Consider the following 24,398-nt stretch of genomic DNA (forward strand, 5'->3'; position numbering starts at 1 on the left):
TGCGTTCGTTTGGTTGTGTTACATGCAACTTTTGCTGCGCACGAATTTCTAAAAATCAGATTATTTATGTCATTTCCAAAGTTAATTTCAATGAAAATTGGCAACTATGTGGTTTAATATGATTTTAATAAAAGAATTTCTTTAATTTACGGACTGCAAAAGAATTTTTGAACAGTAAACATATTCAAATCATATGTTTTGCGCCTTGAAACGCGTTCAAAGTTAAGAGTTGGTTAACTTGCGTGCGTGCATTTGTTGTGTAACTCACACAATACAAACCAAACTATTTTAATTTTTTGACATGCACGCGTAAGTACGGATAAGTGCTGCGCGTGGTGTGTAACTGTAGCTTTACATACAATGCGTGCGCATTAAAAATACAACTCTGCAAACAAATCCAACAAAAGCAACGCGCAAAGTTAATCAACTTTGACGATTGAACTCGAGGGTCATTTTATGTTGAATAAGTGTTTTTATGCGGCAAAGCTAGAAATTGCTTAAAATGTGCGCGTTGCTTTTGTGGTATTTATTTGCAGAGTTGTATTTCTAATGCGTTTTTGATGCGCGCGCATAGTATGTTACTTCAACTTATGGCCCAAACAGAATGAGCGCGTCGAGCTTTGTTTGCAAAAATCAACTCTGCACACAAATCCCACAAAAACCATGCGGAAAAGTTAAAATAATTCGGTGCTGCATTCTGAAGTAGTGTTCTTAATCGTCAATGTAAAAATTGTTTAACTTTTGCGAGTTGAGTTTTTGATATTTGTTTGCAGAGTTGCATTTTTCAATGCGACGCTCCTCAACGCTCTAATTCTGTTTACGCCTTAAGTGTTGCCTAGTTTTAGTGTCAGTGCCAAGCAATTGTTATATTTTATTATGCAGTTATCTGTTGCTATTTCAAAAGGATTAGATATCCAGAGAGTACAACTTTGCGCTGGATATCTATCCGGTTAAAGATTAAAACAGGCCTAATGTATCACTTTATATTAGAAGCTTAGTATCTTTTAGCGTTGGTTAACTTAAACATAAGAATGTTGGAAAATTATCGGACATATATGGACAAGAAAGGCTCTTTTTTATTTTATCATGATCAAAGGAAAGTAAAATTTTTTTGCATAGATTTTACGGTGGAAAATTGCACGATACGATAATACTAAAACAAGGCCGTCCGAATGACCTCCTCAGATGCGTTTAGTTTAAAATTTCAAATATTAAAAAAAAAATATTGGCCATACACATATAAATCCGATAACGATAATTTTGGAAAATTATCTTTCCCCGACGATATATTTGCTGTGTTTTATTTTATGCTGAGTTTACATGACACATCTGATGTATGATCATTGTAATAGTATTGGTGAAAACAAAGGTGTATTCATCACATGTACACATAACCATCAGTCATGGCTGAAAAATCAAAATCATTTGATTTTTTCGATGAATGACGTCTATCGATTACCATTTACAAAGGAATGTGTAATCATTAATTGACAGATATGAAAAACACGTTCTGTGACAAATAAGATTAAGAAATGCGAAGTAAAGTATGAAAATTTAAATAAAATCAAAGAAAAGAAAAAATCGATGTACCGTTTTAGGCAAAAGCTGCAGTTAACACGATGAGTACGATCATGATGTGCCATGTAAACTCTGCTTTGGAACTGTTAAGTGCACATCACGATTAATCGATCATTATTATCTGTTATCGCATGATGTACAACTTTGCAGCACTGAAGAAGAAGAAATTTTGTCCAGAACATCTGATTTGAACTGGACAAGGGCTAAAATAAAACACAGCATTTTTAAACTGTTTTAGTGTTTGTGTGCGTGTAATATAGAGCTTTAACGATAGATTTTAGTTGTGTATAATATTGATATGTTTTTCCTAGTTCCTAACATTTGGCATCACTGACAATAACATAGACATAGAATAATTAATTATATGAAGCATATTCTGGAAAAAAGCCACTTAAAAATAGTGTTATATTTTTTTGGTGACAATTATAGGTCTGTTCGCGTACTTTTCCAGTAAAATTTTGCAGGAGATTAAGGACAGCCTTTACTCTCTTTTGCTATTAATTGAATTAAACAGCTGGTTTTCATAAGCAGCTGTTCGATGCTGCAAACTTCTGCTGGGAAAAAACCTCCAGCAGAAATTGCAAGCTCTCATTTACCAAACTCTCAGAATTGTGCTAGCTCTCACACACTCTCCCGCTCTCTTCTGCTGGCAAATAAAGTACGCGAACGACTTCCAGTAACTATTTGCCCAAATTTTTGGGTACGCGAACTCACACTATATATGTTTTAATACATGTAAAAACTGAAAAAATAGCATAATTTTAGGCCCGTGTAATCCAGAGCTGCCATAGTTTTCAAAAAAAAAAATACTTTTCGAACCGCTATTTTTTAAAAATAAATGCATGGATTTGAAAGCTCCCAATGAGCTTTTTCTGCAGAATTTCTCTAAATTTTAAAATTATGTATTACCAACATAACAGATACATTCTAACAGTAACTGTATGAATGTTAGCGGGCAAGGCTCAAGCGACTTAGAATGTCAACTTACAAGAATTATATACTATGTTGGGTCTCACATTAACATTTCGATGTGTTACAAACGGAATGACGAAGTGACTAAGTGACTATACTCCCATTCTATGGTGGTGGGTATAAAAAGAAGTTATTCGTGAAGGAGTACATGCCTAATAGTGTGATTGCGTTATATTTGGCTGGCAAATTATAAGCGGCTGTTGTTGGCGAACTCAAACACCTCAAGGTGAACAATATGAGTTTATGTCGTCTCATAAATCGTTATATTCATACTGGTAGCGTTGCCAAATGCTATGTTGGTGGTGGTTACACAAAAGCAAAAAAGTTATAAGCGGGTGTTGCTGGCGAACTGAAACACCTCAAGGTGCACAAATTGCTTTTTTATTGCTCCATAAATCGTTATAAGCGGGTGTTGTTGGCGAACTCAAACACCTCAAGGTGAACAAATGGTTTTTGTATCGCTCCATAAATCGTTAGAATCATACTGGTAGCGTTGCCAAAAGCCATGGTGATGGTGGTTACACAAAAGCAAAAAAGTTATAAACGGGTGTTGTTGGCGAACTCAAACACCTCAAGGTGAACAAATTGTTTTTATATCGCTCCATAAATCTTTATAATCTCACTGGTAGCGTTGCCAAAAGCCATGGTGGTGGTGGTGGTTACACAAAAGCAAAAAAGTTTGACTCGAAGGAACAAAAATGTTACTGCGTTAGCACGAACGTAACGAATTTTCCAAAAATTTAGCGACTCGTAAACTACCAGAAGATCATATTTCCTTAACCGAGCGCACGAACTAGAATTTGAGCCTACTCCAGCGGCCATCCGAGCGCACAACAAACCGATTACTGGCTTAGGTGTGTGTTCATAGTGGAGTGGGGCGGATTAATATCCGCACCCTCTTTCCAATGTAACCTAACAGCCATCCGAAATAATTTTCCATCTCATGTTATTGTATGAGCAGGTGTGACCGTCGATGGTCGCTCTCCAATCGTTTTCATAGAGCCTGAGGTTAGCATGTCCGTCTATGTTATTGTTGTAGCAGTTTGTTGTGTTCTATCTTTCGTCTGCTGGATTCTGCTGTTCTGTTCTGTTGGATCTGTCAAGACCCAGGGACTCTGCGATTAAGATGGGGTGCGTCCACAGGGATCTAGGTCTGAGTCGGGTGGCTCTGGCTGGGCAGTTAAACAGGTGACGTGTATCGTGCTGTCCCAGGTTACAATCGGGACATACATCTTGCACGTCGGCATCAATCATTGCTCTGTAGGAGTTGAGGTGGCTGCATCTGCCGGAACGTAATTGAGCCAGAACTACTCTGGTTTGCCGGCGGAGGTCAATTTCCTTACGTGCAATGGGCAGGTCGTTCTCCTTGGATTACATTCACCTGGTAGCCATTTACCGCATCTGCTACCGTGTCTGCATGAATGTTGTCTAGACCAGCTTGATATGCCGCTTGATCTAGAGGTTCTCTCTTGTAGCGCTGAAACTCACGCTCTAGATCATGTGGATCTACCTTAAGGCTTCTGGGCGGTGGATATCTATTCACAAGATGATGATTTGGATGGTCTGATGGCGATCACAGACCAAAAAGTATTGCTTAGACAGCATGTAGTTATGTCTTCGAACTGGTAGGATCTTTGTCTCCTGATGAAGGTGGTCCGCATGAGAACTGAGGAGACAGCCCGTCGCAGTTCAGAGGGCGGCATTCCGACAAATCTGAATATTATTCCACTGCGTGTCACAAAGCTGACGAGACCACACTGGCGCTGCATAACTTACCATAGACCGGCCAATGGCGCCGAACGCTTGGGTTCAAATCCCGGCGTGAACTTAAAAAAACTAATTTTTTCAGCGCCGGTTATCCCCTTACTAATACTGGCTACTTTTGTAAGGTATCCTGTCATGTTAAAACTTCTCTACCAAGTGATGTCACTATGCGGCACGCTCTTCGGACTCATCATAAAAAAGGAGACCCCTTATCATTGAGCTTAAACTTTAATGGGACTGCATTCATTGATATGAGAGAAGTATCCCCTGTTCCTTAATGGAATGTTCATGGGAAATTTAGTACACCCTACTAACCACGGATGTTGGGAATTCTAACAAAACACTACGTGTCAAATTTTATATGGATAACAATTGTGTCTCCAAGCGGCTTAAGATCTCAAATCCAGAGAACGGTTTGTATGTTCGACCGCTATTGTGATTTTGATAGACGGACGGACAAAAGTGCAGTCGTTCGAAATGGTAACACTACGTGTAAGCTACCCTGTATGTAGCTCAGCATTGGCTAAAAATTCAATACGTAAGAGTCCATCGAAATTTCTCTTGTATTGGACAAATGGGTGGAAGATGTCTATGGGTTTGTCTTAAGTCTGGCTCAGGACCTGACGAGATTTGAATATCTGGTACATGATCGTCGAAATCGTATAGAATTCCTGTCTGCAACCCAAGTAGCCAGCAAGTGACTTTAGTATTTTGTTTCTACTTTCGACTTTGTCACAAGGTGCAGTGGCAATCGCGGATGACCTGTTAAGGGCTCCGCAAAATACATGGCAACGTTGCAACCCACATATCCAGCTTTCGTTTCGTTTGCGCTGTCATCGTAAAAAACTTCCACCCTAACAAACAGATCGTATAGGGGGAGTTGAGTGATTTCGTAGCACTGTTTGCATTCAACATAGACTCATACCAGTCCCGTTCCAGCCTCTTTTTGATGACACGGGACCCAGCAGAGCCTCTATGGGCTTTTTGCATCTTTTAACTAGCCTCGATGTTACATGGCCCGCTGCAGCATGAAAACCGCTTTCAGTACCCCTAGGACAGCGCAGGTCTCCGCCTGAAAGACGCATTGTCATGGAGTCCCTTACAAACAAGAACATTTGAAACATCACAACAAGAAGCACTCCTTCAGGTAGCAGATAATCCAAGTTTGGTTTTCGAACTGAGTTAGATTAAAAGTTTTCTCGCTACACATAGACGATTATGAAAACGTTGGTGCCACAAAGCAGTGATACGTATCAGAGATTTGCAGTGGTGTATTGCATTTGTGGTGCACCGCAAAAATACTTGACTTTTTAAAGGAACGCAACTAACGCAACCACTCAACTCTAATCAACGCAACCAGTTTGTGCAAAAACACAAATGATTTTGCGGTGGCGCTGATGTGTATGAGTATTTGCGAGCTACGCAAATACTCATGCTTATGTCCCTCTTGTATTTGCGGTGGTATGACGATTGTTCGCCAAAAATAACACAAACAACGCAATTTTTTTTAGCATAACAAATTTTTAAGAAATTCAAAAAAAAAAAACATTTTCTGCTTATTTCGGCTCTAGGTCATCGAACTTATTTAAAACTGGTGTTGTTGTTTAGTCATTGGTATTATTTTTCGAATATTTCGATCACCGCCCTTGATCATCCTCTAGGAATTGAATTTTAAAACAAAAAATTATATAAAAAACGATTTCTTTCCTACAGTGTACAGAGTCGTTCTTATACGAAATGTTGGAAAAACTAAACTTAAATCGACTAATTAAAACAACAACACCAAGTTTTAATATTTGTCGGATTACCTGGAGCCGAAATAATCTGAAAATATGTACAGCGGTCAAAAAAAGTATTCATCATTAGCAAAATTGATAATAAATTCACTTATTTTGGGTAATTGAAGAAAATTTAAAGTAAACAAATAATGCAGTTTTATGCAATAGTTTATTTTTCGTAATATGTTTTAAAATAAATTCAAAAAATAAATTTAATTAGCGCAAAAAATGCAATTTTATATAATAACACCAAAAACAGAACAAAAAAAGTATTCATCATTGATGTGCTATCATCAAAGTCAAATTCAAATATTATTTGGGAATCCCCCTTTTCTGTTTTATTTAGTAAAGGAGGCTTTGCCCTTGACAGCAAATATTTAATTTCATTGAAAATATAGTTTTTGTCAAAATGGGTCGTAAGCAAAACGAGGTTTCTGATGAGGTAAAAGTTTTGATAATAAAACACCACAGGAATGGTTTAACTCAAAAAACTATCAGTGAAATATTAAATAGACCACGATCTACTATACAATCCATCATCAGAAAGTGGACAGAAACGAAAACTGTTGACAATAAACCAAGATCTGGTCGACCAAAAGCACTTTCAGTTGGAGATGTGCGTTGGCTAGTGCGGCAAGTTCAGAAAACTTCGAAGACAAATGCGACCATTCTTCGTAAAAACACTATGGAATATTTAGGGAAGGAAGTTACTACACAAACAATTCGAAATACACTCAAAAGGCATAGTTACAGAGGAAGAACTGCACGTAAGAAGCCCTTTATAAATAAAATAAACCGAGTGAAAAGGCTAAACTTCGCAAAAATGTATGTAAAACAGCCCGAATCATTTTGGAAAACAGTCATTTTTGCAGACGAGAGCAAGTTTAATCTTTTTGGGTGCGATGGAAAGGTCATAGTGTACAGAAAACCAAATACAGAGCTTGAAGAACGAAACACAGTTCCTACTGTAAAACATGGTGGAGGTGGTTTAATGGTTTGGGGGTGTATGGCGGCTTCAGGAGCGGGAAATCTTGAAATTATTAATGGAGTAATGGATCATAAGTATAACATTGACATTTTAAAGAGGAATTTAAAAGATAGTGCTGTAAAACTTGGGCTTGGTAATAACTTTCAATATTATCAAGATAATGACCCCAAACATTCTGCTTTAAATACCAAGATGTGGATGCTGTATAACTGCCTCAAAGTCATTAAAACTCCTCCTCAAAGTCCCGACTTGAACCCAATTGAACATCTTTGGGAACATCTCGAACGCAAATTGAGAACGCGCAATTTTTCGAGCAAGAGTCAAATGCAACAGGTGATAATGGAGGAATGGACTAATATAGACCAAAATATAACCGCTAAATTAGTCCAATCGATGTCAAACCGTTTAAAAGAAGTTATAAGACGCGGTGGTCGAATAACAAAGTATTAATTTTTTTAAATTATGTTATTTATTTTTTTGTTTTTTTGCAATGATGAATACTTTTTTTGTTTAATTTTTTGTGTTCAGCTGTAAAATGGCCCTTTTTGTTCCAATAAATACTATTTTTTTCTTTAAAAACAATGAAATTGTGTACATATATATCACACAAGCACTACTGCATCATTAGTTTAATATGTTTTTATTCCAATTGTCTTTTGTAGACTTATTAAAAAAAAAACATTGAATGATGAATACTTTTTTTGACCGCTGTAAATATTAAAGGTCAACAATTCAACATAAAAGATTCCCAAAAATGTTTCAAAAATTAGTATTCAGGAACGAAATTAAATATTAGCAATAACAAATATTAGCAATAAAAGAAACACCGCAATTATGATTCAATTTAATGCATTGCTTTAATGCGGTGTATCCATTCTCGTTTTTCATCCACTCAAAATACCGCAATGTACAAAGACGATTTTAAAAGCGATGGTACCAGAAGCATGGAAATGAGTGTACGAGTATTCATACGATTGCCACCTAAATCAGTGTAATTGTCGTAACACCGCATCAATTGCGGTGGCAATAGATACTAACACCGCATTTTTATGAGTATACCGCAAATCAGAAAAATGCCACCGCTTGCAGCTCTCTGATACGAATCCTATTGCAGCCGGTTGTACATACCGGATTGACCCAATGAGTTCCTTCATCGGCAAGGCTTGCCAACCCAGTGTTCAACACCCTACTACAACAACAAAAATAAAGATTTAGAGTTGTGTCCTCGTGGAGACAAGATGATTATGCCCCCCCCCCCCGGGTTTAAACGAATAGCCATAATTCTGTGTGTCTCCTTTCGGGGTAGTCGTTTTATGTCTCACTCTAATTGGCGATAATAGATGTGTTCGCGTACTGAAAAATTTGTTCAAATTTGCTTATATTGTTACAGAAGAGAGCGGGAGAATGCGAGAGAGCGAGAACAATTTTGTGTGTTTGGTTATTGAGAGCTTGCAAATTTCTGTTGCAGCATGGAACAGCTGTTTTATGAAGTTCAGCTGTTTAATTCAAATAAAAAGCAAAAGAGTGTAAAGGCTGTGCTTACTATCCTGCAAATTTTTACTGGAAAAGTACGCGAACAAACCTAATATCGACATTGTACTTCCAAATTTGCTCATATTGTTACAGAAGAGAGCGGGAGAATGCGAGAAAGCGAGCACAATTTTGTGTGTTTGGTAATTGAGAGTTTGCCGAATTTCTGTTGCAGCATGGAACAGCTGTTTTATGAAGTTCAGCTGTTTAATTCAAATAAAAAGCAAAAGAGTGTAAAGGCTGTGCTTACTCTCCTGCAAATTTTTACTGGAAAATTATGCGAACAGGCCTAATATCGACATTGTACTTTCCTAGTACATACGCCAGTATAGTAATTGGTCCATTTCTTTATATAGATCTGAACATTCCAGGTTAAGATTCAAAAAAAATCGTTCTTTAAACATTTGACTTAAAGGTATACCTTGTTAGTTGTTGGACTACTAACGCAATATACCTCACTGTGAAAGTGAGCGGCACAGTGGGAATGAAAAAAATGTGAAAATAGATTAGAGTCGTTAGAGTATCCTAATTGTTGTGGGCCTGGCTTGAAGTAGTGACTACACCTAGCATTATTTGGTTTCCATGTAATAGACCTAGTTTTGTAAAATACATAGTGTTTGTCTTGTTGTACATATATTGTCATGTAAATAGATCTTTAGTTGACCATCATCTGAATGTATACAATGACTAAACATTTTTAAACACTTCCCCCCTTTGCCACTGCAGGTAACACAGCAGTCGCCCGAATTCATTCCAACACGCATCAGCTCATCGCCAAATTTTTATTCGCCGTATCACAATACACCTATGCTGAGTAATGGTCTTAATGGTGTCGGTAATGCAGTGAATGGTCTAACACCCACCACAAGTACAAGCAGCAAGTCCGTCAATGGTACGCCGTCTATGCTGGGTCTGCAAAAAGCAACAGCCGCCGCCGTGGCACAACAAAAACAATTACAACAGAAGCACCATCAGCAACAAACACAGCATCCCTCGCACCTGCAGCAACAGCAAGCGCAGCAGTCCCAACACGGTCTGGTGAACGGTGGGGCCGCACAACAAATTGGACCGCCGAATAGCAATCAGGGCTACGTAGGCATGACAACGACACCATTGAAAGGTGGACGGCCCAGCTTGCGGCGCAATGAGTCTCCATCGAGCATAGGAGAGAAATCACCGCCGCGCATAACCCCACATGCTTCGCCCATACCCACCACATTGCCCGCCAGTGTGCATCAGGTTAGTATTCTCCAAACATTTTTTTAATTCTTATGATTTCTAAGTTTGGATTACCTGTTTTTTTTCCAGGAAAATGTTGGTGGCACCGTCTATTTTTATCCAACTGCCAATCACACAACCGGCCAAAATTCCAATTCTGTTGGTATTGGAGCCAGCGGCGTAGTCGATACTGTGGTCTCATCACATCACACCGGTCCCGCGGGTGGTCCGCCTTTAACGCCCGTACAACCATCTCTGCTGTATACGGGTCATGTGTATCCAGGTCCTGCGTCAAATGTCATCACAATGCAGCCGAAAACTCAACTGGAATCGGCCTTTTTTGTGCCGGATAAAATGCGTAGCGATCTTTTATCGCGAAATATGATCTCGAATTTACTGATGGATGCCAGCGAAGCAGCACAACATGCCCTGCCATTGGAAATTGATAATTATCATTCATTGTATCCACTGGAATCGTTGCCCGTACAGCCATTACATGCCAAGTTAACTCTGCCCTCGTCCACCTATAAGGCAACACATAGTACAACTGGTATCAAATATTGTCTAAGGAGATTACATGGTAAGTTTTGGCCGGGGGGAAGATAGACAAATCGTCATTGTGCTAAAAAAGGAATTAAAATTAAAAAAATTATAATAAATTCACTGTCACTGTCACTGCCATAGGATAACTCCAGCAGGTTAAAAAAAATATCTTGGCTTAACAAATGTTGCTGTTATAGCTCACAATAGTCAATCCATGATAACGATACCGTCGATATAGGTATGTCTTCTTGTCTGAAACCTCGATACTCGATCATCAGTTGAGTTCTTCACGGAAAATGTTATCGAGTAACATCAAAATCGACCATCAGTTTAGGTCTTTACGGAAAATCTAGTAGTTTTGAGTAGCTGGGGTACCAAAATCCCACATGGTTGGAAGTACTTTGCGGAGGGTCGAAAGCAGCCTTTTAATCTATGAAACGCTGAAATTCTGCTGCCTTAATATTTCTTAGGTATTTTGACATTATGTGTGGTTGTTGTTGTTCCAACAGTTTATTGTGTTCTATCTTTCGTCTGCTTAAATCTGTTGAGTGTCAAGACCCAGAAACTCTGTGACTAAGATTGGGTGCGTCTACAGGGATCTGGGTCTGAGTCGAGTGGGTCTGGCCGGGCAGTTAAACAGGTGACGTGTATCGTGCGGTCCCTTGTTACAATCGGGACATACATCTTGCACGTCGGCATCAATTCTTGCTCTGCAGGAGTTGAGGCGGCTGCATCTGCCGGAACGTAATTGAGCCAGAATTACTCTGGTTTGCCGGGGGAAGTCAATTTCTTCAGGTGCAATGGGAGGCGGTCGTTCTCCAAGGACTACATTAACCCGGTAGCCATTTGCCGCATCTGCTACCGTGTCTGCATGAATGTTGTCTAGACCTGCCTGATATGCCGACTGATCTAAAAGGTCTCTCTTGTAGCTCTGAACCTCACCTCATGTAGATCTACCTTAAGGCTTCTGGGCGGTGGATATCTATCCACAAGATGATGATTTGCATGGTCTGATGGCGACAACAGCCCAAAAAGTATTGCTTAGATAGCATGTCTTCGCACTGTAAGGCCTTTGTCTCCTGATGGAGGTGGTCCACATGAGAACTGAGGAGACAGTCCGTCGCAGTTTGGAGGGCGGCATTCTGACAGATCTGAACATTATTCCACTGCGTGTCACAAAGTTGACGAGACCACATTGGCGCTGCATAACTTATCACAGACCGGCCAATTGCTTTGTACGTGGTCAACAAGGTTTCTTTGTCTGCACCCCAAGTGCAGCCAGCAAGTGACTTGAGGACCTTGTTGCTACTTTTGACTTTATCGCAAATTGCTGTGGCATGTGGGCAGAATGTGTAAGAGCTGTCAAATGTGACGCCAAGTATTTTGGGACACTCGATAGTCGGAATCATTTTTCCATCGACCATCACAGTCAGCTCAGTATTCCCCTCACGCGTATTTGTAGTGAACAATGTGGCTGAAGATTTGTTGGCAGATATCTTCAGATTTCTTGCAGCGAAAGTTCGTTGAGGTAGACGTTCAACGACGTGGGGGGCCCGATGCCATGATCGTACAATCGTCCGCATTTGATACGATCTCTGTGCCGTCTGGAGCGGGTGAAATGGAGGATAATTAGAGGTTAAACAGTGCCGGAGATATCACCCCTCCATGGGAAACTTCCTGTTTCACTCTACGGTGCTTCGACTTCTTATCCCTAAATGACTGGTGACAATCGTCCGCATATGATACGATCTCTATGCCGTCTTTGGGGGATGAAATGGAGGATAATTAGAAGTTAAACAGTGCCGGAGATATTACCCCACCTTGGGGAACTTCCTGTTTCACTCTACGGTGCTTCGACTTCTTATCCCTAAATGACTGGCGACCACATAGATAATTCGCGACCCAGCCTGGCTGAAGTGAAGTGTCTACGATGTCCTCAATTAGTTTGGCATGGCTGACCGTGTCGAATGGCTTCGATTGGTCCAGTGTCACGAGGGCCGTCCTATCACATGGCCTGGGCTGATTGAAGCCACGGCAAATGTGTGTGGTGATGGCTTGAAAAGCTGTTGTTGTGCTGTGCAGTCTCCGAAATCCGTGTTGATGCTTGGCGAATGGAAATTCTCCTACGAGGCTCGGGAGGAGTAATGCCTCAAACGGCTTTGCTACTGGTGAGAGAAGGGAGATCGTCGAACGGTCTGTACGACTCCCCCAAACTCGGGTCCTTTCCAGGCTTCAGTAGCGGGATCGCTCTGCCCATTTTCCAGACATCGGGAACTATAAGAGTGTTCAAGCACAGGTTGAGGACAGTAGTAAGACACTCAACTGCAGGTGAATCCAGATTCTTGCCTGCACCGGTGCCTAAGTTACATTGCTCCAAGTGTTCCAGCCACAAATTCCGCTTATGTTCGTTGACTACCCTGTTTATTTCCAGATTCAGCTCGCTGATTCTGGGGTTGGCGGGGTCCATAGCACGAATCCCATCACGCTCGTCTGCGAGTACCACTGTTTGCGCCGGGAAATTGGGTCGCACTTGGGGTATTCGACCGGCTGGTATAAAGCGAGCGGCTGCTGCGTTAATGATGTCTCGGAATTTCCTCTCGGCCACAAGCACATCAGAGGGGGGGTGGCAGTTCACTGAAGCGGCGATTGGTATACTCTCTGAAGCCAGTCCAATCGGCCTTCTTAGAATTGATAAACGTCTGGCGCTCAGAGGTTATGAAGTCGGTCGATGGTGAGGATTATGGGGAGGTGGTCTGACTCCAAAGAGATGACGGCTTGCCAGGATACGTCACTCAGGAGATCAGGGGATGCGATTGAGATGTCTGGCGAGCTGCTGCACCTCCTCGTAATCCTAGTGGGGGCATCCTCATTCACCGTGCAAAACGTGGAGCTATCTATCTGCTCTGCCAAAGCTATGCCACGCTGGTCGCTACCTAGGGGAGAATGCCATGACGAGTGATGTGCATTAAAATCCCCAAGAACCAGACGACTATGGCCAAAAAGCAACCCACTTACGTCGGGGCTGTAGGCCTGGCCATTAATCGGGACACAGCTACCAACCGGCGGTATATATACGTTGTATATCTCTATCTCGGCAGTACCAGACCTGACTGCTACCCCCATACATTCCATGTATGGGTCACTAGCGTCAAGCGCAGGCGAGATAGAAGCATACGGAGAAGGCACTTCGGGATGTGCCTCTCCCATGACGAAAAAAGACGAACACGTACACTGAGGCGGCAGCCCTTGCCGATGAAGATTCCATCGGGTCAATCCGGTGCGTACAAACGGCTGCCATGGGATTGCCACAACCACAACCTTTGTGATATACCGTTGTTAGCATAAGTCTTGATATGCACTACCGCTTGGATTCCTAACAAGCTTTTGACCCCAAAGGGAATTGTACTGGCCTATGATCACTACTCACCATGGTAGGAACATCAGGAAGACTTCTCTCATATCAATGAGTGCTGTCCGATACAAGTTTATAGCTCACCAAACAGCATGCCCTAGGGTGACACCAGTTCGTAGAGAAGTTTTACATGGCTAGAGTCCCGTCCCTAGGTGAAGAGATAACCAACAATAAAAAATTTGGTGAATATTCTAGTCAGGATGTAGACTATGCCGGTATAGATGTTTTAATGTGTGATTTTTTTTTATAATTTCACTAATATTTTTTCTTCTTTGGCTTTTTTCTAGGTTTCCGTTTGCAATCAACAAAATGTATGTCAGTTGTGGAAATGTGGAAAAAGTTGCAACATTCAAATGTGGTACAATTACGTGAAGTCTTCACAACAAAAGCATTTGGTGATAACTGTAAGTTTTTATTTAGGTATCTCTACAACAATGTATGGAGCATTCCACGACAATTGGAAAGCTATATGCTATTGTGTATGAGAAATTTTGTAAAGAAAAAGGATTTCTAAAGCATGTCCTAGTTTTAGTTTGGGTTTTACTCTTGTAATTATAACTCCACCAAAGGCTGCTGTACATACAGCACACTAGGGAGGGTCTTCCAATTGGTTGTCGAGATCAAAATCGAATTTCCGGTCTTTAACGCCAAACTCTTCTTTTGGCCTGTGTATAAAAGCGTGCATTGATGAGGGACTATATGGATCATAAACGATTAGGTGAAACGTCTGCCACTGAGGGGATCAGAGACCGGGCGGAATTCGAACATTCCTGAATTTTTTCTCGTACTACATTTCAGGCCATCCTTTGTTAACGAATTGGACGCTGTTTTTCAAAAAGCCTTGCTCTGAAGAAACCCCGTTCATCTTTGGACCACAGTGATGTGAGGTCAAAGGTAGTGGAATACAAAAAGCATATTTGAACAAGATCTTGATGGCTGATACGGTTAATACCATTAAAAAAGAAATGAGAACCTTCTGACTGCCAGTGCGGGACACACACACAGCAAATGTTCTATAGTCGCTTCTTTCTCGACGTCCTCTCAGTGTTTACAGAAGTTGTTGCTTGCAACCTTTAGTGTGTCAGCATGTTTTCCGATCAAACAGTGACCCGTTATGACGGACACAATGGCTGAGAGGTCTATTCTAGCAAGCGAAAGCAGAGCAGTAGACCACTTCAAGTCTACTGTAGGTCACATAATTTTGGAGTGTTCACAACCCCCCTTTGTGAGTATCTGTCATTTGTTGCCTTTCGGCCCTAATCCTGAAGATTTAGCTTACTTTTCGCTAGAGGCATACCCACAAATTCCAGTTTCCCTGGAATGTGTAAGGTAGTTCATAGTCTCGCAAGTTCGTTTGCTCTAAAATTTCTTGGGATATATCTGTGGCCCAGCAACCAGATGGTCCTTAGGGTTGCTTTTTGACAGGACTAAGGGTTTTGCCACTGCATATGGCTTACTGCTGCGGTTCACATTGGCGATGAAAATATCACTTCTGGTCGGCGAATCACTTTCTAGATGGTTAATAATGTCCAACACATAAAGCTAGCCACTTGAAATTTTGCACAAAGACTTAAAATTTATGTAGGGCGTTGGGGATTGGAAATGGGCCATATCGGTTCAGATTTAGATATAGCTCCCACATAAACCAATCTCCCAATTTGAATTCTTTAGTATCTGGAAGCCGCAATTTTTGTCCGATTTAGCTGAAATTTTACATTTAGTATTTTCCTATGACTTTCAACAACTGTGCCAAGTACGGTCTAAATCGGTCCATAACCTGACATAGCTCTCATATAAACCGATCTCCCGATTTGACTTCTTGAGCCCATGGAAGCCGCAATTTTTGTCCTATTTGGCTGATATTTTGCATGTAGTGTTCTGCTATGACTTCCAACAACTGTGCCAATTACAGTCCAAATCGGTCCATAACCTGATATAGCTCTCATATAAACCGTTCTCCCGATTTCATCCGATTTAGCTGCAATTTTTCATGTAGTGTTCTGTTTAAGCCACCGTAGCGCAGAGGTTAGCATGTCCGCCAATGACGCTGGCGAGACCATCAGAAAAAATATTCAGCGGTGGTTTTTCCCTCCTAATGCTGGCAACATTTGTGAGGTATTATGCCATGTAAAACTTCTCCCCAAAGCGGTGTCGCACTGTGGCACGCCGTTCGGACTCGGCTATAAAAATGAGTCCCCTTATCTTCGAGCTTAAACTTGAATCGGACTGCACTCATTGATATGTGAGAAATTTGCCCCTGTTCCTTAGTGGAATGTTCATGGGCAAAATTTGCAATTTTTGTTCTGTTTAGACTTCTAGCAACTGTGCCAAGTACGGTCCAAATCGGTCTATTACCTTATATAGCTCTCATGTAAACCCGTCTCTCGATCATCCTTGTTCGGTTGCTAGAAGCTTCAATTTTGCTGGTTTCTCAGAAGTTTGGTATGAAGAATAAAATTATGCCCTTGCAACTAAATTTTTTACAGGATCCATGGTGGTGGGTTCCCAAGACAAACTTAGCACGCTTTTACTTGTTACTTCTAATTTTTGTTTGAAATACAGGTGATGGGAAACTAACGATAATATTGGGTTGCCCAAAAAGTAATTGCGGATTTTTTAAAAGAAAGTAAATGCATTTTTAATAAAACTTAGAATGAACTTTAATCAAATATACTTTTTTTACATTTTTTTTTCTAAAGCAAGCTAAAAGTAGCAGCTGATAACTGACAGAAGAAAGAATGCAATTACAGAGTCACAAGCTGTGAAAAAATTTGTCAACGCCGACTATATGAAAAATCCGCAATTACTTTTTGGGCAAACCAATATCAATACTATCGATATTTATTATAAGAAATATCGAAAATATCGAATGTTTCGATTATCGATAATTTGTGAGCTCTGTGGGAGATAGCTTTAAGTTTAAGATCTTTCGTCTGCAGATCCTGGAACTTTGCGATTGAGATGGGGTGCGTCCAAAGGGATTTGGCTGGGCAGGAATTAGGGTAGTTGTTGTTGTAGCCACATTTTCATGTGCAGGTGGTGATCCTCACCAAGCTCTTGGTAGATAAGCAAGCTCGTTCCGGTCCAAAAGACCAATCGCCGCGGGAACAGGGTGGACATTGGTTATTTAAAGGCGCCAATAACTCGCCTTGTCATATCGAGCATGATAGGCACTCACTATTTGTGCGCAATCCCATGGCAGCGGGTTGTACTTACCGGACTGAGCCGATAAAATCCTTCATCGGCAAGGGCTGCCGCCTTGATGTAGAACACACTGCTACAACAACAACAACAGTACTTATGCAAGAGCCGGTGCCACCCGACCTCACACTGAGACTCTCTGCTCGATATCGCTGATTGTCCGCGACTGCGGTTTGAGCTACTCCGTATAGAGCATTTCACCCGACCTCACACTGAGACTCTCCGCTCGATACCGCTGATTGTCCGCGACTGCCGTTTGAGTTACTCCGTATGGAGCATTTCGCTATCCGCAGCCTATTTACCTGCCCGGTAACTCGCAGCTAAGCTTCTCTTGAGAGCAATGAACACCACACAGATCGGACCTCAATATTTCAGCCTGTGTGGTGCTCACAGCTATCTCGTGCCGGGAGGAATTGCGATCTACGAGTGAAGCAGCTAGCGACTAAGGATTGCTAAACGAGTGCCCTTCATCCTAACCTAACCTAGCAAAGTTCAGTGTTTTTATGGATACGTTTTCAACGTTTGAACGCCTTGAACGTTGATTTACTTGGTTTTTGTCTCCGTTTACTCCCTGATCCATTTCCAAAGGCTGCAGTACCTGTTAATGTCTGCGTTTGTTAAAACCTTAAGAATTGAATTTTAACAAGTAAAAGCGTGCTAAGTTCGGCCGGGCTGAATCTTATATACCCTCCACCATAGATCGCATTTGTCGAGTTCTTTTCCCGATATCTCTTTTTAGGCAAATAAAGGATAAAAGAAAAGAATTGATTTAATATTGGAGCTATATCAAGTGGAAGTAATTGTGTAAAATTCCAGCCAATTCGAGTAAGAATTGCAACCTTTAGCGGCTCAAGAAGTAAAATAGAGAGATCGGTTTTTATGGGAGCTGTATCAGGCTATAGCGGTCTATTCGGTATATTCAGACCATATTTAACAGGGATGTTGAAGTACATAGGAGAAGCCGTTGTACAAAATTTCAGCCAAATTGGATAATAATTACGCCTTTAATTACGCTTTGCATGCCATCACCACACACATTTGCCGTGGCTTCAATCAGCCCAGGCCATGTGATAGGACGGTCCTCGTGGCACTGGAACTATCGAAGGCATTCGACACGGTCAGCCATTTGAGGACATTGCCAACACGTCCCTCCAGCCAGGGTCGCGAATTATCTGTGTGGTTCCAAGTCATTTAGGGATAAGAAGTCGAAACACCGTAGAGTGAAACAGGGAGTTCCCCAAGGTGGGGAAGGCATTAGACACGGTCAGCCATGCCAAATTATTTGAGGACATCGCCAACACGTCCCTCCAGCCAGGCCTGAAACGATGGGTCGCGAATTATCTGTGTGGTCCCCAGTCATTTAGGGATAAGAAGTCGAAACACCGTAGAGTGAAACAGGGAGTTACCCAAGGTGGGGTGATATCTCCGGCACTGTTTAACCTCTACCTATCCTCCATTCCACTTCCTACAGACGGCATAGAGACAGTATCATATGCAAACGATTGTACCATGATGGCATCAGGTCCCCCACCCATTGTTGACATCTGCGATAGGTTGAACGTCTACCTCTACGAGCTTGCCTCATATTTCGCTGCGAGAAATCTGAAGATATCTGCCAACAAATCTTCAACCACATTGTTCACTACAAATACGCGTGAGGTGAACACTGAGCTGACTGTGATGGTCGATGGAGAAATGATACCGACCATCAAGTGTCCCAAAATACTTGGCATCACATTTGACAGCTCTTACACATTCTCCCCACATGCCACAGCAATTTGCGATAAAGTCAAAAGTAGCAACAAGGTCCTCAAGTCACTTTGGGGAGCACTTGGGGTGTAGACAAAGAAACCTTGTTGACCACATACAAAGCAATTGGCCGGTCTGTGGTAAGTTATGCAGCGCCAGTGTGGTCTCGTCAACTTTGTGACACGCAGTGGAATAATATTCAGATCTATCCGAATGCCGCCCTCCGAACTGCGATGGGCTGTCTCCTCAGTTCTCATGTGAACCACCTCCATCAGTCAGGAGACAAAGATCCTACCAGTACAAAGACATAACTACATGCTATCCAAGCAATACCTTTTGGGCTGTTATCGCCATCAGACCATCCAAATCGTCATCTTGTGGATAGATATCCACCGCCCAGAAGCCTTAAGGTAGATCTACACGATCTAGAACGTGAGGTTTAGCGCTACAAGAGAGAACCTCTAGATCGAGCGGCATATCAAGCTAGTCTTGACAACATTCATGCAGACACGGTAGCACATGCGGTAAATGGCTACCGGGTGAATGCAGTCCTTGGAGAAGGACCGCCACCCATTGCACCCGAAGAAATCGAACTCCCCCGGCAAACCAGAGTGGTTCTGCCTCAATTACGTTCCGCCAGATGCAGCCGCCTCAATTCCCACAGAGCTAGGATTGATGCCGACGTGCAAGATGTATGTTCCGATTGTAACCAGGGACCGCACGATACACGTCACCTGTTTAACTGCCCGGCCAGACCCTCTCGACCCAGAGCCAGATCCCTGTGGACGCACCCCATCTTAGTCGCAGAGTTCCTGGGTCTTGACACTCAACAGAATCAAGCAGACGAAAGATAGAACACAATAAACTGCTACAACAATAACAACAACATAATTACGCCCTCTGGAGGTTCAAGGAGTCAATATCCCAGATATATCAAATTAAGAACCAATATGGTCCATTTACAATCCCAACCGATCTACACTTATAAGAAGTATTTATGCAAAATTTCAAGCGGTTAGCTTTACTCCTTCGAAAGTTAGCGTGCTTTCGACAGACGGACGGACAGACTGACGGACAGGGCTAGATCGACTTAAAATGTCATGACGATCAAAAATATATATACTTCATGGGTTCTTAGACGAATATTTCGAGGAGTTACAAACAGAATGACGAAATTAGTATACCCCCATCCTATGGTGGAGGATATAACAAGTCCACAAGATAGGCTGTCTTTTTTAATTGCAACCTCATAAAGGATTGAATAGCCTTGAAACGTTTTTTTTTTCATTTTTATTCGTTATTTTACACACAAGCTGACACTTTGGCTCTTGATCCTTTCTTAAAAAGTTCAGCAGGCTAACCATCGGCTCCTGCTGCCTTATTATTCTTAAGCCAGAATGCCACTATTTTGATTAAAGTGGCTTCTTTGCCATAATGATTTTGCTATAATGATTTTTTTTACTTCATTATCAATTTTTCATGGAAAGCCCCATATATAAATATTATTTTTTTTAATAATTACTAATTTTTTTTTAATACTTACAGCATTAGTATTAGTCTACGACTATCATCCACAATCACATACGTTATTAGCGAAATATTTCACACCACCGCCAGAAAGTAATGGCTACAATGATCCATTCCAGGGCGAAGCACGCCCCTTCAGGTATTTAAAACAATTCAATCCTAAACTTTATACAAAATACATAATATGGGAATTTTCTTTTTGTGATTTTTTTGTTTGTACAGTCATAAAAGCAATTTACAACGTACAACGGGCAATGGTCCACTTTTACCCGAAGCTAAAATTTGGGCAATAATAATGCAATTAACCGCTGGTCTACGTGCAATCCATCAAGCTGGTTTGGCCTGCAGGTGAGTTGAAGTTACCCAACAATCATATCTTAGGCTCTTGGGATGTTTAGCTATACACTTTTCTTTCATTTGATTTAGAAGTTTGGATCCAACAAAGATTATTGTTACCGGCAAGCGTATACGTTTTAGTTTTAGTGGCACAAGTGATATCGCACAGTTTGATCCCAATGTTGCGAATCCATTGGCTGTTGTTAGCATGCATCAACAGGTGTGTTATACATGATGCGAGCATGTCCTATATACATATATGATGTCTTCAAATCTGATTTTGAAAATTTCAGGAGGATCTCACAGCATTGGGTCGTTTAGTATTAGCATTGGCTTGCAGATGCTTACAATCGGTACAACGCGACAATGTACAATCAAGCATTGAGATGGTCTCACGTCATTACTCCTCCGATTTGAGAAATTTTATTGTGTAAGTTTAAAATGGATAAGTAGCCGGTTTGTATCGTCATCTTCTATGTTATGGGGTTTAAACTTAAGATATGTAAAGAAAAATACACCAATTGAGGTCTATTATAGAAACAAAGCCAAGGAGCAAACCATGGACTCTTTCATTTACCATATTTCAATGACCTTTTTGTATCATATTTCTTAAATGCTTTTCCCTTTCCCTTACAGTTATCTATTTACAACGACTCAAAGACGTTCGGTCACCGATTTAATGCCTATGATTGGTGCACGATTTTATACGCAATTGGATGCCTTGCAAGCTCAATGTGATATGCAAGAAGATGAACTTGCCAAGGAAATGGAAAATGGACGCCTTTACCGAATATTGGTGAAATTGAATTGTATTAACGAGAGACCAGAGTAAGTGCCTCCACTTCTCACCTTGAAAGTCCTTTATACGCCACTTGACTTAACCTTTGTTTTTTTGTTTTTCTCAGATTTAATTTGGATTGTACTTGGTCTGAAATTGGTGATAGATATATGTTGAAATTATTCCGTGATTATTTATTTCATTCCGTCACTGAAGAAGGCCGACCATGGTTAGATCACGCACATATTGTACAATGTTTGAATAAACTTGATGCTGGCTCATTAGAAAGGGTAAGTAGGGGTATTCAAAAGAAGTTGTGTATATGATTTTTTGTTTTTTTACTGCTCTATTGTATTGGAGACTAGCTGACCCGGGCCCGCTCCGCTGCTCCTTCTTTTACTTTATGTGGAACAAAATTATCCTTTGAATATTTATTTTCAACAATTAAAGAGCTTTTAATAAAAATGGAAAAGCAAATGCAAATTTGCCCAAGAACATTCCATTAAGGAACAGGGGCAAACTTCTCACATATTAATGAGTGCTGTCCGATTCCAGTTTTAAGCTCAATGATAAGGGACCTCCATTTTATAGCCGAGTCCGAACGGCGTGCCGGAGTGCGACACCTCTTTGTGGAGAAGTTTTTACATGGCTACCATACCAAATGGTACAGTACCCCCAAATGTAGCCAGAGGGGATACCCACCGCTGAAAATTTTCATGATGTTCTCGCCAGAATTCGAACCCTGGCGTTCAGCGTCATAAGCGGGCATGCTAACCTCTGCGCTACGGTGGCCTCCAACGAAAAATAGTATATGTATATCGCTTGACCAGCACTATAACAATGTATTGGGTTGCCCAAAAAGTAATTGCGGATTTTTCATATAGTCGGCGTTGACAAATTTTTTCACAGCTTGTGACTCTGTAATTGCATTCTTTCTTCGGTGAGTTATCAGCTGCTACTTTTAGCTTGCTTTAGAAAAAAAGTGTAAAAAAAGTATATTTGATTAAAGTTCATTCTAAGTTTTATTAAAAATGCATTTACTTTCTTTTTAAAAAAATCCGCAATTACTTTTTGGGCAACCCAATAAGTGCCTTTATCTGAATTCCAAATGATCTTTAATGGACCAAGAATTCGCTCGGAGGGTTTAATGCCATTCTAAAAAATTTTATTTCCGCCCGATATTCTAATGATTTCTGATTTGGGAGACCCCTAGACATTTGACCCTGAAAAAAATATCAGCATCGCGCTCTTGTCTCAAATACCATTTATTTAAAACCCATATTGCCATTGGTTTAAGTAGAGTTTATAGGATAAGGCGTCCCCCAAACACTTGGCCCCAAAATTGGTTATCATAGTAGTTTTCTAATCTCAAATACCTTTCATATTGGCATGGTCGGCAAATTGTTACCCTTGTGGGGGGTTTTTGGTGAAAAAGCGGTGCCCCAAATACATGGTCCCACATTTGGATATTCGTATTCTACTCCCAAATACCTTTATTTGACCCCCATATTGCGATGGTCAGTAAATAATTGCTGTTTGTGGTCTATTTTGGGAAAGGGGTAGACACTCAGAAAATTGCTCCTTTTCCTTTCATATGAGCCCCACAATGACATGGTTGGTAATATGCCCGATTTAGGGGTATATTGTGGAGTGCAGTGGTCCCCCAAACTCTAAGCCCTTAAAATATATATGCATTGTGCTCTGTTCTTATGTATCTATATATCATTTATTTGAACCCCATATTGGCATATGCCTCGAAATTGGATGTCAAATTAGTTTTCTTATCTTAAGTACCTTTCATTTAAACCCCTTATTGCAAAAGTCAGTAAATATGTTCGGTTTGGAGTATGGGCCCCAAAAACTTTCAATATCGAGCTCCACTGTCTTGAAGATCCAAATTGTCTGGGTGAGCAAATACGTCCTATTTGGGTGTTGTTATGAGGATGGGACGTCCCCTAGACAGTTTGTCCCGAATATTGATATCAGATTTGTGGTCTACTCTCAAACAACTTTCACTTGAGCCCCATATTTCCATAGTCGACAAATATGACCGGTTTGGCGGTGTTTAGGGGGATAGGGGGTGGGCCACTCTTTGACCTGGCCTTGAAAATATATATCATATTCGTGTTTTACTTTAAAATACCTCTAATTTCAGCCCCATATTGCAATGGTCAGCAAATACTTCGTATATGGGTGGTGTTATGGGTGTGGGGTGGCCTTATAGATACTCCCGAATATTGATATCAAATTCGTGCTATACTCCCAAAGACCATTTATTTGAGTCCCATATTGCTATGGTCGTAAATTTGTCCCCTTGGGGGGATGTTTTTGGGGAGAGGCGGCCTCCCAAACACTTGGTCCCACATTTTGATATCAGATTCGTATTCTACACTCAAATACCATTTATTTGAGCCCCATATTGCCATGGTCATAAAAATAATTTCTGTTTGGGGGTGTTTTGGGGAAGGGGTGGAACCCCAGAAACTTGATACCACATTTGGATATCAAATTCGTATTCTACTCGTAAATACCTTCCATTTGAGTCCTAATTGCCATGGTGAGTAAATATGTCCGACTTTGGGCTATTATGAGGGTTTGGGTGGTCCCCCAAACACTAAGTCCGACAATTGCATATCAGATACGTTTTCTAATCTTAAATACCTTTCATTTGAGTCCCATATTGTCGTTATTGGTCTATATATATATACTGTAGGTTTTGGGGGTGGGGCTTCCCCCCTAGGTGGGGGTTGGGGTGGTCCCCCAAACACTTAGTCCGACAATTGCATATCAGATACGTTTTCTAATCTTGAATACCTTTCATTTGAGTCCCATATTGTCGTTATTGGTCTATATATATATTTTGTAGGTTTTGGGGTGGGGCTTCCCCCCTAGGAGGGGGTTGGAGTGGTCCCCCAAACACTTAGTCCGACAATTGCACATCAGATACGTTTTCTAATCTTAAATACCTTTCATTTGAGCCCCATATTGCCGTTATTGGTCTATATATATATATACTGTAGGTTT

The 24,398-nt window shown here is 41.0% G+C and overlaps 1 protein-coding gene across 12 annotated transcripts in view; it reads left to right on the forward strand.

The window, feature by feature from the left end:
• LOC106091255 (PAN2-PAN3 deadenylation complex subunit PAN3) overlaps positions 1-24,398 on the forward strand; it is a 154,867-nt gene that overhangs the window by 119,461 nt on the left and 11,008 nt on the right. For 11 of the 12 annotated variants that reach the window (XM_059360123.1, XM_059360103.1, XM_059360112.1 and 8 more), the window contains 9 exons: positions 9,337-9,849; positions 9,919-10,408; positions 14,071-14,187; positions 20,279-20,399; positions 20,483-20,608; positions 20,687-20,816; positions 20,890-21,026; positions 21,233-21,424; positions 21,502-21,664. In XM_059360123.1, the coding sequence (XP_059216106.1) occupies positions 9,337-9,849; positions 9,919-10,408; positions 14,071-14,187; positions 20,279-20,399; positions 20,483-20,608; positions 20,687-20,816; positions 20,890-21,026; positions 21,233-21,424; positions 21,502-21,664 (1,989 nt within the window). The remainder of the gene's footprint in view (positions 1-9,336; positions 9,850-9,918; positions 10,409-14,070; positions 14,188-20,278; positions 20,400-20,482; positions 20,609-20,686; positions 20,817-20,889; positions 21,027-21,232; positions 21,425-21,501; positions 21,665-24,398) is intronic. The other variant, XM_059360143.1, reaches the window with a different exon arrangement.

The sequence above is a fragment of the Stomoxys calcitrans genome, chromosome 1, assembly GCF_963082655.1.
Source record: "Stomoxys calcitrans chromosome 1, idStoCalc2.1, whole genome shotgun sequence".
Taxonomy (NCBI): Eukaryota; Metazoa; Arthropoda; class Insecta; order Diptera; family Muscidae; genus Stomoxys; species Stomoxys calcitrans.